This window comes from Neovison vison, chromosome 12 (genome assembly GCF_020171115.1).
Source record: "Neovison vison isolate M4711 chromosome 12, ASM_NN_V1, whole genome shotgun sequence".
In the NCBI taxonomy this organism is placed as follows: domain Eukaryota; kingdom Metazoa; phylum Chordata; class Mammalia; order Carnivora; family Mustelidae; genus Neogale; species Neogale vison.
The window spans coordinates 51,699,424-51,713,450 of NC_058102.1; the positions used below are offsets into that span (position 1 = coordinate 51,699,424).

The 14,027-nt window shown below is 39.0% G+C and overlaps 1 protein-coding gene across 1 annotated transcript in view; it reads left to right on the forward strand.

The window, feature by feature from the left end:
- The first annotated feature begins 445 nt into the window (after positions 1 to 445).
- The window catches only part of WIF1 (WNT inhibitory factor 1), a 67,390-nt gene continuing 53,808 nt past the window's right edge, over positions 446 to 14,027 (forward strand). The window contains exons 1-2 of the mRNA XM_044228334.1: positions 446 to 593; positions 1,096 to 1,235. Coding sequence (XP_044084269.1) covers positions 446 to 593; positions 1,096 to 1,235 — 288 coding nt within the window. The remainder of the gene's footprint in view (positions 594 to 1,095; positions 1,236 to 14,027) is intronic.

Consider the following 14,027-nt stretch of genomic DNA (forward strand, 5'->3'; position numbering starts at 1 on the left):
GCCTCCGAGGGTCTCGCGCCGACAGCGCGCGCACGCGCCCCCCCCAACCCAGCGCCCCCCAGCGGCGGCCGACTGAGCCGCGTCACTCCTCGCTCGCACCTCGCTCGCGCCCTCCCTTCCCGCTCTTCCCTCTCGGGCTGTATTTAACCCTGGGGCTGTTGGCGTCGGCGTGCGTGCTGGCATCTCCTGCTTTGCCAGTCCTGCGTCTCCGCCGTCCTCGCTCCTTCCCGCGCCCCCTTCGCCTCCCCGCCGGCGCCTGCTCTCCCCTCTCTCCTCCCCTGCAGGCTCCCGCGGGCTCTCTCGCACCGGAGCCAGGGGGCTGCACGCACGGCCGTCTAAGCGGGCGCGGCTTCGGCTGAGGGAGGACTTCGCGGCCGCAGGCTGGGTAGGTGAGGCAGAAGGAGGTTGAGCGGCGAGAGCCACCGGGAGGGAGGTCCGGAGGAGCATGGCCCCGAGAAGCGCCTTCCCCGCCGCCGCGCTCCGGCTGTGGAGCATCCTCCCGTGCCTGCTGGTGCTGCGGGCGGAGGTCGGGCAGCCGCGGGAGGAGAGCCTGTACCTGTGGATCGATGCTCGCCAGGCGAGAGTACTCATAGGTAAGGCTCCCGCGCCCTCTGCCTTCCCTACCTGCGTCTCCGCTCTCTCCAGCCCTTCTGTTAAAGGGGAGATGCATGCATTTAAGTGTGTTTTTAAAACTTAATTTCCAAGGAAGGTTGCTCCCTTCCACCTTTTAATCAGCTCTTTTCCACCTGAAAGCGTATGAACTTCTGTCTCCAGAGACCTCAGCTGATGTAGTTGTTCTGATCATGCTGTTGCTAGTTTCTACAACCCTGTGTTTTGGGGTGGACCCCGCGTTTAGTAGCACCCGGTGACTGTATGTCCACTCCGTTTCCTGAAACCATGTGTCTGTTGGCACTGTTCTTATCACATAGCGAGGAAAATTAGTGGGTACCTAGACAGGTGCTTTGTGTATAGATGTGGCCCATTCCAATTCTTTAGTGTTCTTTTTGCGTGCGTTTTCTGGTTTGGATTCTTTTAAGTCTGCCCAGTTTGATGGTTTTGTTTTGTTTTGCATTGTTTTGTTTTGTTTTAAACCAGGATTTGAAGAAGATATCTTGATTGTTTCCGAAGGGAAAATGGCCCCTTTTACACATGATTTCAGAAAAGCACAACAGAGAATGCCAGCTATTCCTGTCAATATCCATTCAATGAATTTTACTTGGCAAGCTGCGGGGCAGGTAAGTATTGATAACTAGGAAGGGTGCAGAAAATTACCTTTTAGTATCTCCACTGCCTGATGGAAGGTAGAAATAATACTCTGTAGTGTGTAGACTGATACATTTTTACAACCATTAAGGGTGATTTCTCATGTGATCTCCAAAGCAAATAAAGAATTAACTCCCCCTTATTTAAACATGTCACATAAAGATTCCCAAAAGAAAAAAGTAAGCAGTGTTCCTAAGCTTGCTATTTTGATATGACTCCATGTCTTCAGTCTGCTAGACACAAATACCAACGTCACTTCTTTCTATGACTACTGACATTAAAATTTAACGTAATATCTATGCTAGAATAAAATATGTAAAACATATGGGAAAAACAAAAACACATAATATCTAAGACTCTTTGCTGTAGTATATGCCAATCACTTTTGACATTATTTGTACTTTACGACAAATTTTTTTTAAAAGATTTTATTTATTTATTTGGCAGACAAAGATCACAAGTAGGCAAATTTTAAACCCTGTGAATATTTTTGACATTGTGATTTGAAAAAAAATTTTGAATGTTATTCACTGGAACAATGTAAATGCTACATATTTCTGGTTGAAGTTCACAGCCTCAAAAGTGTCTATAAGAACATTTGTAAAATATTGCAGGCTATTGATTTTTTAAGTACCATTTAAAATACTTTCATATGCAAAAAGAAAACTGCAATATATTTTTATGAAGAAATATTTCTTTTATTTCTTAATACATTACCATCCTTTGTATGTTACCTTTTGTACAGTCCCAGTAATGCATAAATGACCTCTAATTTTGGAAAGAAAAGAAGGATAAATATGATGTGAATTTAATTTCTTTTGTGCAGTTGGAGAATTACTCTAGGGGACAAATAGTAAGTAATAACTTCTTTTGCTCATGAGTTGGTAAAATGTATCCACTATGGAAATCATTGTAATTATAATTAAAATCACATTTGGGGGGCTTTTTTTATTCTAAATTTACTTAAATGGCTATTTTCATGAAGAATGTGATCCAGAAAACACTTTATAAAAAGTAATTATTTTGAATTGAGAAGCCACTTTGGGTCCCTCTAATTATCTGTTATATTTTGGGTGTGACCATGACCATTTAAAATGTGTTTTTCCCCTCAGGTCTGTTCTCTCATTTTTTTTTCCTAAAATAAACCAAATCTAGACCCATCAACATTTCCATGTTGTAAAAAAAGAAATAGATGTTTTGGATCCACTGAGGTTCATAACAGAAAAGTCATTTATTCTAATACCCCCATTTGGTAGATAAGTTCACTGAGGCTTCTGTTGTTCTAAAGATTATTCCTTTTCTTCCTATAATTGCCTCTTCATACTTTATGGACAATTGATTTTGGAATAGTGCGAAATCGGTAATAAAACATGAATGACCTTTTGCCATCTCCTTTCTTTTTACCAGAATCTATCTGTGTTTAATCACTTGGCAGATGAAATCAATAATAATTCTGTAGTTTTGAAAAGTATATTTTCTTTACCTACACTTTTATGAATTTATGAGAACCATTAGACGATAGCTTAACTTACACCCTTTCCTGACTGAAAAGTTTTGGTAACTGTAGGAGAAACAGAAAATGTCAACAGTTCTTATTTATTTATTTCTCATATGCATTTGTCTTCTGGAGAATGGAATTTGAAGCAAAGCCTTAAATAACATGTCATCTCCCCTGTCGCTTTATAGCATAGTATGTGTTTGCAAGCACTGAAATATTGTTGAGTATAAAATTGATCTCCGGAATGTCCCTTGTAACAGATTAGAGAAGATATTGGAACTGGCGTGGAGATGAAGCTTCTAGCATCTTTTGCTCTCTTGTTTAGGTGTTGATTGCCTCTGTGGATTATCTCAATACACAGGGCAATGTTAACAACTCAGTTATCTTGCTTTTTACGTTCAGTCTGCTCTGGTTAGGTTACCACAGATAACTAACGTGAACTCTGGGGTCTGTTTTAATTAGCTGGGAGGGTAAGTGAGGCGGGCAGAATCTACACAATATTGACAAATAGCGGGACATTTAAAAGTATTATTTAAATTTTATTTATTTTACCCAATAAAGTTATGTGACTCCAGCAGCATAATTTTTGAAATGCATGGAAATTTTGAAGATGAGAAAAATAATCACTTCAATGCCAATTAAGTATTTTGAAAGGCATCTCTGGCTAAAGCCAAACCACATCAAAACAACTACATGGAAAATGAAAAGTTCATTCCATTATCTAGTTATTTCATCCAAATAATATCAAACATTTAGGATTTCAACACAAGCAAAAACACACAGCTGATTAACAAAATCTTAAACTTAATATAAAAGTGTTTTGGCAGCACGTGGAGAAAGTTAAACTGACATTAAGGTTGAAGACCTAGAGGCAGTAGGTATTATCTCTTTCCAATAAATTATTAGTCCATTAACCCAAAGTATTCTTGGGGCCATTTGAAAGAACTTTTATGTTCTACTTCAAACAAATGCAAATAAAAATTACAGTGCAATTCATTTCCCCACATCAAGTTGGTCAGGTTTTTAAGAGTGTTTTGAGTCTATATGTTATTGAGAATGGGGCCTGCTTATTATATGTGGCTGATGCCCCCGTTAGGCTTTTTGCAAGGCTGTTTGATTCTGATAGCAAAAAGCTTGCTAGACATCTTTTGACTGGAAAATTTTTCTTCCAGAGATTCATCCTAAGGAAATCATTATAGATATTAATAAAAATTTATATGTAAGGCTCTTCCTCATATTGTGCTATTTATAAAAGTAAAAATAGGTGGAATTTAGAAGTCCAGTGACAGTGGCAGGAGAATACAATGAAGCATTAAGAAGAGTATTCTAGACATCAAAAAAAAAAAAAAAAGAATATTCTAGACATCTACTCAATACCATAGAAACATATTCATGACAGATTAGGTCAACAGCCTATCACAGTAAAGATACTGCTTGATTCCATTCCATTACAAAATACAAAGGCAAACATAGGAATAAACAGCTGATGTATTAGAGGTTTTTAAATGATAGGGAACTAGGAAGGGTTATGAACATATGAATATGTTCCTTACATATTGGTAAATATTGCACTTGATACCCTGTATCTTCAGCCTGTAACCTCTGATTCTCCAAGGTGTCAATATTAGTTACATCTGTGTATATTACATTTTTATTTTTTCCACAATGAGTAGTGTGTATTGATTTATAATTTCAAAAGCTATTTTACATTAAATATGTGCAAAAAGCTATACTTTAGAGTTTAAACTTGCATGACGTTCCACATTAAAAATAGTTTACTTGTATTTATGATCTGATATCATTTTTATACCATACATGACTCAACCAAATGGTAAAACAAACAGTTTTCATGACTGGATCATAACTATGGAGCCCAAATAATTCACTAATGCTTATCTGATTCTCACCAGTTTCTTTCAGGATCCCTAAAAATCTGCCTAGGAAGACTTTCCTATCTGAAACTAGATGACCTGACCTCTTTCACTGCAATCCTTATTTTCCATGGAAAACCCTGTCTCTACTTTATCTCCCATTTAAAATACTCATTTTCTGACATGCCCTTTCTCAAGGCCTTTAGATCAGAGAAGAATTTCTATTAAAGAGGTTTAGGCTTAAAAGATTTTTAGTAATTAAGGGAAAATACTCTTTATTGCTGTATATAACTTTTAAGAGTTGATATTTTTCAATGAGGCATTCCTTATTCTAATTTTTCTCTAAACTTGGGACAGATAGGGGCTATGAGTGACCATTTTGGTTTTCTAAATGATGCACTAATTAAACATTTTATTTGGAAAATAGCCCTTTCTAAAACTAATGACTTTCAAATAAAACTTTAATGAGAAGTTTTGTTAGACAAATCTGAATTCTAATATTAGGACACCGCTGCTGATTTCCATATGAACCAATTTGGTTCAAGGCCAAAATTTTTTGTTCCTATAGACCATAGGTATATATGTTTATTTATAAAGATCATTTAGACTTGATTTTAGTAACTGTAATATAGTCTATCACCTGCATATAGATGCTAAAATACTATGAATCTAGTACCCAGTTAATTGGGCATCTTTTTATGTTGGCTTTTTTTTTTTTTTTTTTTTAAGCCATGGTGATGGATTTCTGCTGAGCCATTTGTACTAGTTTTCCAACCTCCTTGTGACCAAATGCCTGGATTTCTGAGATGGTTGGCAAGGGTTGGGATGAAGTTGGTGTGTATGGAATAGAAATTCTCTGGGTGAAGATAGCCAGCCAGCATTAACTTCCAGCCTACTACATGGGCTACCAAGCAAGCTCTAACCACCTGTAACAACAGGTCCAGATCTTAAAGTAAGCTTATTATCATGTATGATGGTCACAAGTCTTATAACCACTAGAAGTCAGTGATAGAGCCTCATTTTTCTCAATTGCAGGATGTTTAAAAACAAAACTGTAAAGTGTTATTGTGGATACAGGAAGGGAAGAGGAGAATTTTGTCTGCTGTCCTGGGAAGTAGGGGGTCACATGTATATCTTAAAAGAATTGATTATTGAGTTAAGCTGTAGAAATGTGTTATGTATCACCATAGAAAACAAAATACTGCAAATGCTGAAGATAAAGCACAGTGAGTGCAATATTTGTCAATATATAAGGAGTAGAAATGTGTTCATAACCCTTCGTAGCTCCCTATCAATTAAAAAACTTCTCAAATTATTTCAAACTGCCAGAAGCAAGAACAATAATAACACAAGATCAAGTATAAGGAAAGCTCAAGAACTTTATCTGGATAGTGGTGTCTTTGTGAATGATTCCAGCCAACAGCATCCAAATTTAGCTTTAAACAGAGGAAGGTACTGTTGGCAAAAGAAAAGTCAAAAACAAATCATTTTCCTGAGAATTGACTCATATTTTTGCGATTTTTTTAAAAAAAGTGGAATCCTTCTCCTTACATCTTTCCGTAATGTGAACTAGATAATCTAATTCTGTCATTTAAATGCCCCTAAAGCTCTAGATAGCTTATTTTTGCAATATAGTGTTTGATACAATGTCACACTGGTCCCATTAAACTAGCCATAGTTTATGGTCTCAAATTTCCCATTGAACTGGTTGAGGAACGGAGACTTGTATGAACATTTTCTTTCCTTTTCTCCCCTTGACAAAAATGAAAGAAAGGCAACAGAGAAGTGAATTGTAACTCAAACACTTCCTCTCCCTCTTCAAAGGACTGCCAAATACCTTAACTATCCTCTTCTAATTCCATAAGTTATGGTAACACTGATTATTAGTATATAAGTCCCTTAATGTGTACTGTCCACATTTTTTTCCCTAATGGAGTTATGATCGTTTTGATAGTTACAGTCCAAGTGGTTGGATACTTTCCTGCTCCTGGGGTTTGCCATCATACCTTTGTGGTGGTGTTTTTTGTCACCCAGTGGAGGAAATGCCTCAGTTTTTGACCCCTGGTCCATGGTTTCAAAGTGGGAATGTGAATATGTTTACATACTGTGAGCATGATTTTTTTCAGAAGGTACTCATATCAAAAACACAGCTTTAAACTTTTAATGTTTAGATTCTGCTAGGCTGTGGTATTTTGCATTGTGGTGTTGTGGACATGCCACTAGGGATCAAAGAGTAATTCTGCAGAGAGCCCATTTCATTTAGCAAAGCAGGCATGTGCCAGCCATCTGTTGGATGTGCTGATAGAAAACAGCAGTAAGTTTCTCAAACTTTTGCCAGAAAAAAAAAAAAAGCCTTTATTGCTTAGAGGAGATGAGTTACAAGGTACCTTGTAAGCCACATCTGGTTCTATAGCGATTTACATGGCACAAATGTAAACTCTGCTAGGTCTTCCTTACACAGTGGTATAAAGGCATGTAAATAAGACCTTCATCACTATCCTCTACATTTATTCTAGACTTTAGAATCCTTGCAGAAACAAAAATCTTTTAAAGTGTCGTGGCGAAGTGGAAAGGAATGATATTCAGTAAAGCATTTTGCTTTGGATTAAACTCATCTCCCTTCAATGTCCCTGATGTGTTGTGAGAGGAAAAGTTTGGGGATTAAGAGTTTAGCGAAAATGTTCTTCATCCTGTAGCTGGATCTCTGGAGGAGACATTGGCAAGTCAGGACTTCTTTTGCTGCAATAAGTTAACCAGCTTGTCCCATTTGCCAGCCTGGGAGTAACTTGGTTACGTTGCTGTGAACCCTTCCTGGATGGGGAGTCGTTCTCCCCTGCAGTGTTTCTCTGCCTCAAGCACTTGGTCAATCAACAAACATAGACACTGACACGCAAAGAAGAATAAGCATGATCCCGGCCCTCAGGAAGCTGATAGTCTAGGAAGCAAATACCTATCATGCTCATCCAAATGAGGTTAGAAAGTATAGGATTGGTTGAGAACACAAAGAAGGCCTCTCTTCCCTGCCTGGAGGAAAGAAGGGCAGGAGCTCTTCACTGAGCTTACGGAGCAGGCGATGTCTGAATTAATTCCTGAAGGATGAGGAAGCTTTCATCAGACCAGCAGGAAAGGAAAAACACCTTCCAAGTGGAGAGTTCAGGATGTTCAAGTGCATGGAGGTCTTAAAGGAGAAGGCATGTTCTAGGTGATCATGAGGGGTCTCGGATCCCCCCTGAGAGGTAATGGAAATTCAGTGAAGGGGACATCAAGGTCAAATAATGGAGAATGATTATGGGGGAGGAGAAGAAGGTAGAAACAATTCAGGGAGATTTCTTTCTTCTCTGTTGTGAAAACAATAGACAACATTTTGCGGGTTTGTCCCAGGGATATACTAAGTAAATCTTTGGTTTATGTGTTGGGTGGACAGTGGCTTTTCTACAATCATCAGTTAGCTCTTTTTTCTTATTAAACTTTTGGAAAATTTTGTGATGATTAGTCTCAGCTCCAGGTTAAATTATTTTTTGCAAATAAAGCACAGAACTATAGAAAAATGGCATTTTGCAAGTGCATAGAACTTTTTAGAAAATCAATTTAATTTTCTAATAGAAGTAGAACTTTGAATTTAATGTAAAAAGAAGCTTAAAAAGGACAATAATATGTTGATTTGTGAAAGAATTGATTTAGCATCTGTATTCTACTCCCATACCTTTCTAAGTATCAAGAAAAGTATAATAACGGTATAGAAATTATATCTGGCAGGCGATGCTTCCATTTAAATGATGAGAAGTGGACATTGGACATAGATTTATTTAAAATAAGCCTGCTTCTTCAACTATTTGACTTTCTTTTAAAACTTATAGTTAAAACTCTAAAGTCAGGGGCTCCCGGGTGGCTCAGTCTGTTAGGCATCCAACTTTTGATATCATCTCAGGTCATGATCTCAGGATCGCGGAATTGAGCCCTGTGTGTGGCTCCATGCTAAGTGGGAAGTCTGCTTGATAGCCTCTCTCTGCCCTTGCTCTCCCCTCCAGCAAATGTGTGCATGTGCACACGCACACACACACACGCATGCACACACTTTCTCTCAAATAAACAAATAAAATAAATCTTTTTAAAAAACCTTCTAAAGTCATAGGACAATTTCTGCTCTTTTTTCTCAGACAAACATGTGGATTTTGTCTTCTTTTTGAATTTTATAGATGAGTGTGATTAAAGAATCTTGAAAATTGTCAGCATCCTTTGCAATGCATTTACCTTTTCAGTCTCATAGAGCAGCTACATCTGTGTGAGCCTGAAATGGGACAGATTCAGGATTGACTTCTTAGCTGATAATATGAGGAAGGGCATGAACACAGTTTTTGCTCTGAGGCTCTCGGACAGAGCACAACTCACATCCTGGGGAGGCAAAATATGATTAAGGACCAATTCTTTGCCCTTGAGAAAACTAGAAGCTAACCAGAGAGGCAGACATAGACAAACAGATCGTCCTAATAATTGCTGGGAAGTGGTACTATAGCAACACTAGGACATTCTCAGGATATAGTGAGAGCACAGAGGAGAAGTAACTCCGGAGCTGAGTCTGACTATTGAGTTAGCCAAGAAAAAATATGGAAGAGTGGATGGTTTTTTAGGGAAAGGAAACAGGTTAAGGCAAGTATAGAGACCAGAAAGTCATTATCTGGGAACCAATACTTTGGTGTGACTGGCATGTATGTGCAAGTAGGAAGTAAAGAGGTGGGCAGGGGCTAAGTCCTAGAGGACTTTGTCCAGCATGGTAATGCATCTGGGATTTACTCTACAGACAATGTGGAGTCAGTTCATGAAAAAGTATTAAGCAGAGGACAGTAGCATCAGATTACGTATTTAGATCGTCGTGTCATGGGATAGAAAATAACTTTGAGAGTGCTTGACTGCAAGGATAGAAATCAAAGATAATAGGATACAAGATCAGGGATGAAGGAAAAGGAAAATAGATTGGGGCAATATTTAGGAGATAAAAATCCAAAAATCTTGGTGCTAGGAATAAAGAGCATCATGTTTCCTCCACTATCTGCTTCATTAACTTGGCAGTAGCTCTGTTAGCCTTTGCCCCTACCCCCAAACTCGTCCTTCCTGCCCCAGGGCCTTTGCACATGAAGTTGTCTCGGCCTAGAATTCACTGCTGCTAGATATCTGTGTGGCTTTCTCACTCATTTCCCCCACGTGCAATCAAATCTCACCTCCTCTAATATACTTTCCCCTGCCTCTCCTCTGTAAAACCACCACCACCACCCTCATTACTCTTGAGTCTACTTCTCTACTGTATATTTTTATGGTCCTTAGAATAACGATTGAACCTAATTATATTTGATTATAATTGTTCAACCCTCCCATTCAATGTAAGCTCGTGAGAACAAAGACTTTGTCTTATTCACCATGTAAGTACTCCAGGTCCTACAACAGTTCCTGACACGGGATAAGCAGTTGATAACTATTAGTTGAATAAATTAATATATAAGGTAGATCCCATTATTATTCCCATTCAATAGATAAAACAACTGAGGCAGAGAGGAGCAAGAGAAACATAAGTAGAAACATAGGCAGAGCTGGAATTCAAACCTGGACAGCTGGGATTCAGAGCCCTTGCTCTGATAAGTGCTAAACAGAATGAACAGAATGGGAACACAGAAGGAGGCAACAGCTAACTTTGGCTGAGGAAGAAGGCGAAGACTTTGCCAGAGAAGATACAACAATTGAACTGGGACTTGAAGCTGTGTAATCAGCTGAGACAGAGGAGTCAGGTATAGGGAGAAGGGCTATTCCAGACAGAGGCAAAGGAGCTGTGAAAGCACATTCTAGGAGAGGCTAATGGTGCCCTAGACAGGCGCTGAATGTATGCAACCAAAAATATTGGGGCCTGGGGCTGGGGACACCATGAGTGTGTTTGTGAGAAGAGGCTGGATGTTTGGGAAGAGCCAGAGGGAGAAATAGTAGAACCGATAGAAAGGTCAGTTAACTCAGTTCTTTTATCTATAAGAGAAGCAGTTTGGATTACCTCCAAGTGCCTTCCAAATTCTAAAATATTATGATTCTATCTCTTAAGTAAAATATCTTCAGTCATTTAACATTAATGGTAATACCTTCATTCAAATTGTGGTAACTGTCTCTGTTTTTTTTTTTTAGAACATTTTTAGAAAGATTCTTCCTCCAAAGTTGTCTTATTTATTGTCAAATTTAAAGAGGTTCATCTCAGAATACTCATTTATTCAACATTGATGATAATTGTCAATACTTGTGTAACACATACTCTTGGCCCATCACTTTGCCAATAGTCTCTCATCAGATGTTCACAGAAGGCATGAGTTAAGCACTAGTATGATCCCCAGTTTATAAAATGAGGAAACTAGGGCACAAGGAAGTCAAATTATTTGCCCAAGACCATGCAGTATATATGGCTTTATACTTCAGAGACCTCTCTGTGACAAACTTCTAGAATGTCTTCTCACTCAGAAAACAACAATTCAAAGAACATTTATCAAAGCTTACTATGTGTTAGGTTCTGAGAATACAAATTCTAATTGATCTAACCACTTTCTAGGAATCTGCCAGCTGGTGGTGAAGACTGGCATAGAAGGCAATAATCGGGTTGAGTTCTCAGGGCCTACATGTATGGGTGGATGGGATTTTTTGTTGTTGCATAAGGTAACCCGACCAAAGTGGCAAGTTCAACCTGCCCGAGCTGAAATCCAGCTCACTTCACTTGTCAAGTCTGATAGTGTGCCAAAGAGCTACCTCTGTCCAGAGGGGACATTGCTACCTAATTTGCACAGAACCTTCATGTGGGCTAGGTGACCCTCATGAAATGCCCTAAGAGAAGTACTGTGGGAGCATAAAGCCAGAGGGTTTTGCCATTGATCAGGTAAATTTACAATTACTTACATTTCAAAGAAGATATCACAGAAGAGGTAACATCTAACCTGGGTCATGAAAAGTGTTCAGTAGGCAGAGAGTGACCTCGGCAGGTGGGGCTGGACGAGGCGTTCTATGTATACTGAATGACCCAGAGGAAAGTACACAAGATTACAAATCAGTGTGTATTTGGAGAAGGATTATCAGTCCCCAAAGCTTGGGAAGATTATGATTTCTGTATGCCATAGTTGACTTGTCTTACAGAAAATAGGAAGCATAATAACGTAGATGGTAATGTCATGTCTGCATGAAAGCAGACTTTGGTGGAAAGATAATTTTGGTAGCAGAGGAATGGCAGATGCTGGGGTTCCTGGCTGAGGACTAGGACCCAATTAGGAAGTTATTTAAGACATTCCCAGGTGACAAGAGCATGAAAGAAAGTGGGCAGTGAGGAGAGGGGGATAAGGAGCAGATTCCAGAGCTATCTGTCAGTATAACTGAAATGAGGGTGTTTTGGAAATGAGGGACTAGAGGATGACTCCTGGGATAGATGGACAGATGCTTGGATAGTTATGTCTTAACTGAGAAAGTAATTACAGGAGCAAGAGCAGAACTGTTTGAGGTACAAAAGCAGTGCAGCCCACTTGGAAATTCTTGAACATGAATTTTCTGCTGAACATTCAGATGGCAGAGTCTGGTATGAATTTGAAAACTTGAGTCTAGAGCGAAGATATGAGATGTAGAATAGAAAGACAGATTTTGGAGATCTGGGGGACTTCTTCTGGACCTCCCTTCCTTCCTTCCTTATTTTGATCTGAACTCAGTAAATAGCTGAGGACTTAGCTAATGCCAAAGCCCATGCTGAGTGCTAAAATAAATAAATAAATATATATATATATATATATATATATATATATATGTAAATAGTATATGAAGATTACCCTCAAGGAGATCAAGCTTGGCCTCAGCCTAGTGTCACAACAGAGATGAACAAAACAACAACAGTGCAATATTAAATGTGTTATAATTATAGAATGAAAAAGGTGCATAACTCTGATGGGAGAGGTATGAATTAACCCACATAGGGTTCCTGGTGTTCTTCAGGGTAGAGCCTAAAACCTATAAAACTAATATATGCACACTTGCTATATATGCTTACCTTCATGACTTTCATGTACTTGAGATAGTTTGACCTCATGTATTCTGCCTCCTTCTTGCCACTATTATTACTATTGTTTTGGAAATGAACAGGACAAATGTCACTATACCAATAGATGACAGAGAACATCATCCCTCCAGAATTAAGCATCTAGAACTACTCTTGAGGAAAAGGTCCGGGTGGGCTGAAGATAATCCTGAATAAACCCGTGCCATAGGGTTTGTTCCTATGTCTTGCTTACAAGGGCTGTTCCGTATTAGTCATGGGTGCACCCCCCAGGGGGGGTGATTCACATCTGAAGTCAAGTCCACACAGATTATCTCCTACTTAAGGCAATACCCAGATGGATCCCCAATAAACTTGTAAAATTACTCTGATATCTACCTTTTGAGGACTTAGTGAAGCTGTTTGATTCCTGTCACTTGTAACTTCAACCAATATTCCTGTTTCCAGTTGGAACTTGATTAAGACTTTGAAATGTATTTATATTGCTGTCACTTACAGCAGTAGCCAGCAGGTGGCAATGTAAAAGTTATTTCTGTGTGGAATTTTACCCCATAACAGTTCTTAAGCCTGTGGGGGTGCTGTCTGTCTAACAGAGACCAATTTGTGGGATACTATGATCTGACACAACTCATTTCAATGAACCATTTATATATTGAGTTAGTTAGGAAAAAAAACCTGTTTCAAATTCCATGTCACTGAAAGCATTAAGACTCAGCATAGATTTGAGAACTCATCCTAAATAACTTCAAATGTGAATGATTTCATTTTACGTATATTTTCTATTTCCTCCTTTTAAACAATTGTTCGATTTCAGGCTGGAGTCAAGCTTTGAATATCTCTCCATATTCATACATTGTTTTCTTTGCCTTTGCTGGCTGTATCTTTAGGTGTTAGCAGAATAACAGTGTTAGAAGAGATCCCAGAGCTCCTCTACCCCATCAAGCCCAACTTTTTCTGAAGCATCCCTGAATCATGGTCTCTCAATCCCTAGTTGAACATGCTTGGTGGCATGGAACTTAATAGGGCAGATGTTCCTGAATACTTTTAATTGTTTTTATCAATGAAAGTTTTCTTCATAATGGTTTACAACCTACCTTCCCACTGTAACTTGAATATCCTGAAACTCTAAGTCTATGAGCTCCCATTTGGGGAGTCCTGCCTTGCATTTATACCCTGAAGTTTGTTGACTTGTCCTCTCCATTGGGAATGTAGGGTCTCTGGTTCATTTACCCCTGCTTCTTCCCTAGTGAAGACCAGCTATTTCAATGAGTTCTTAGAAGGAATCGGCACATTCCATCCTAGAGGGAGATATCTTGACCCCTGCTGCTACAGTGTGGCTCAGGTG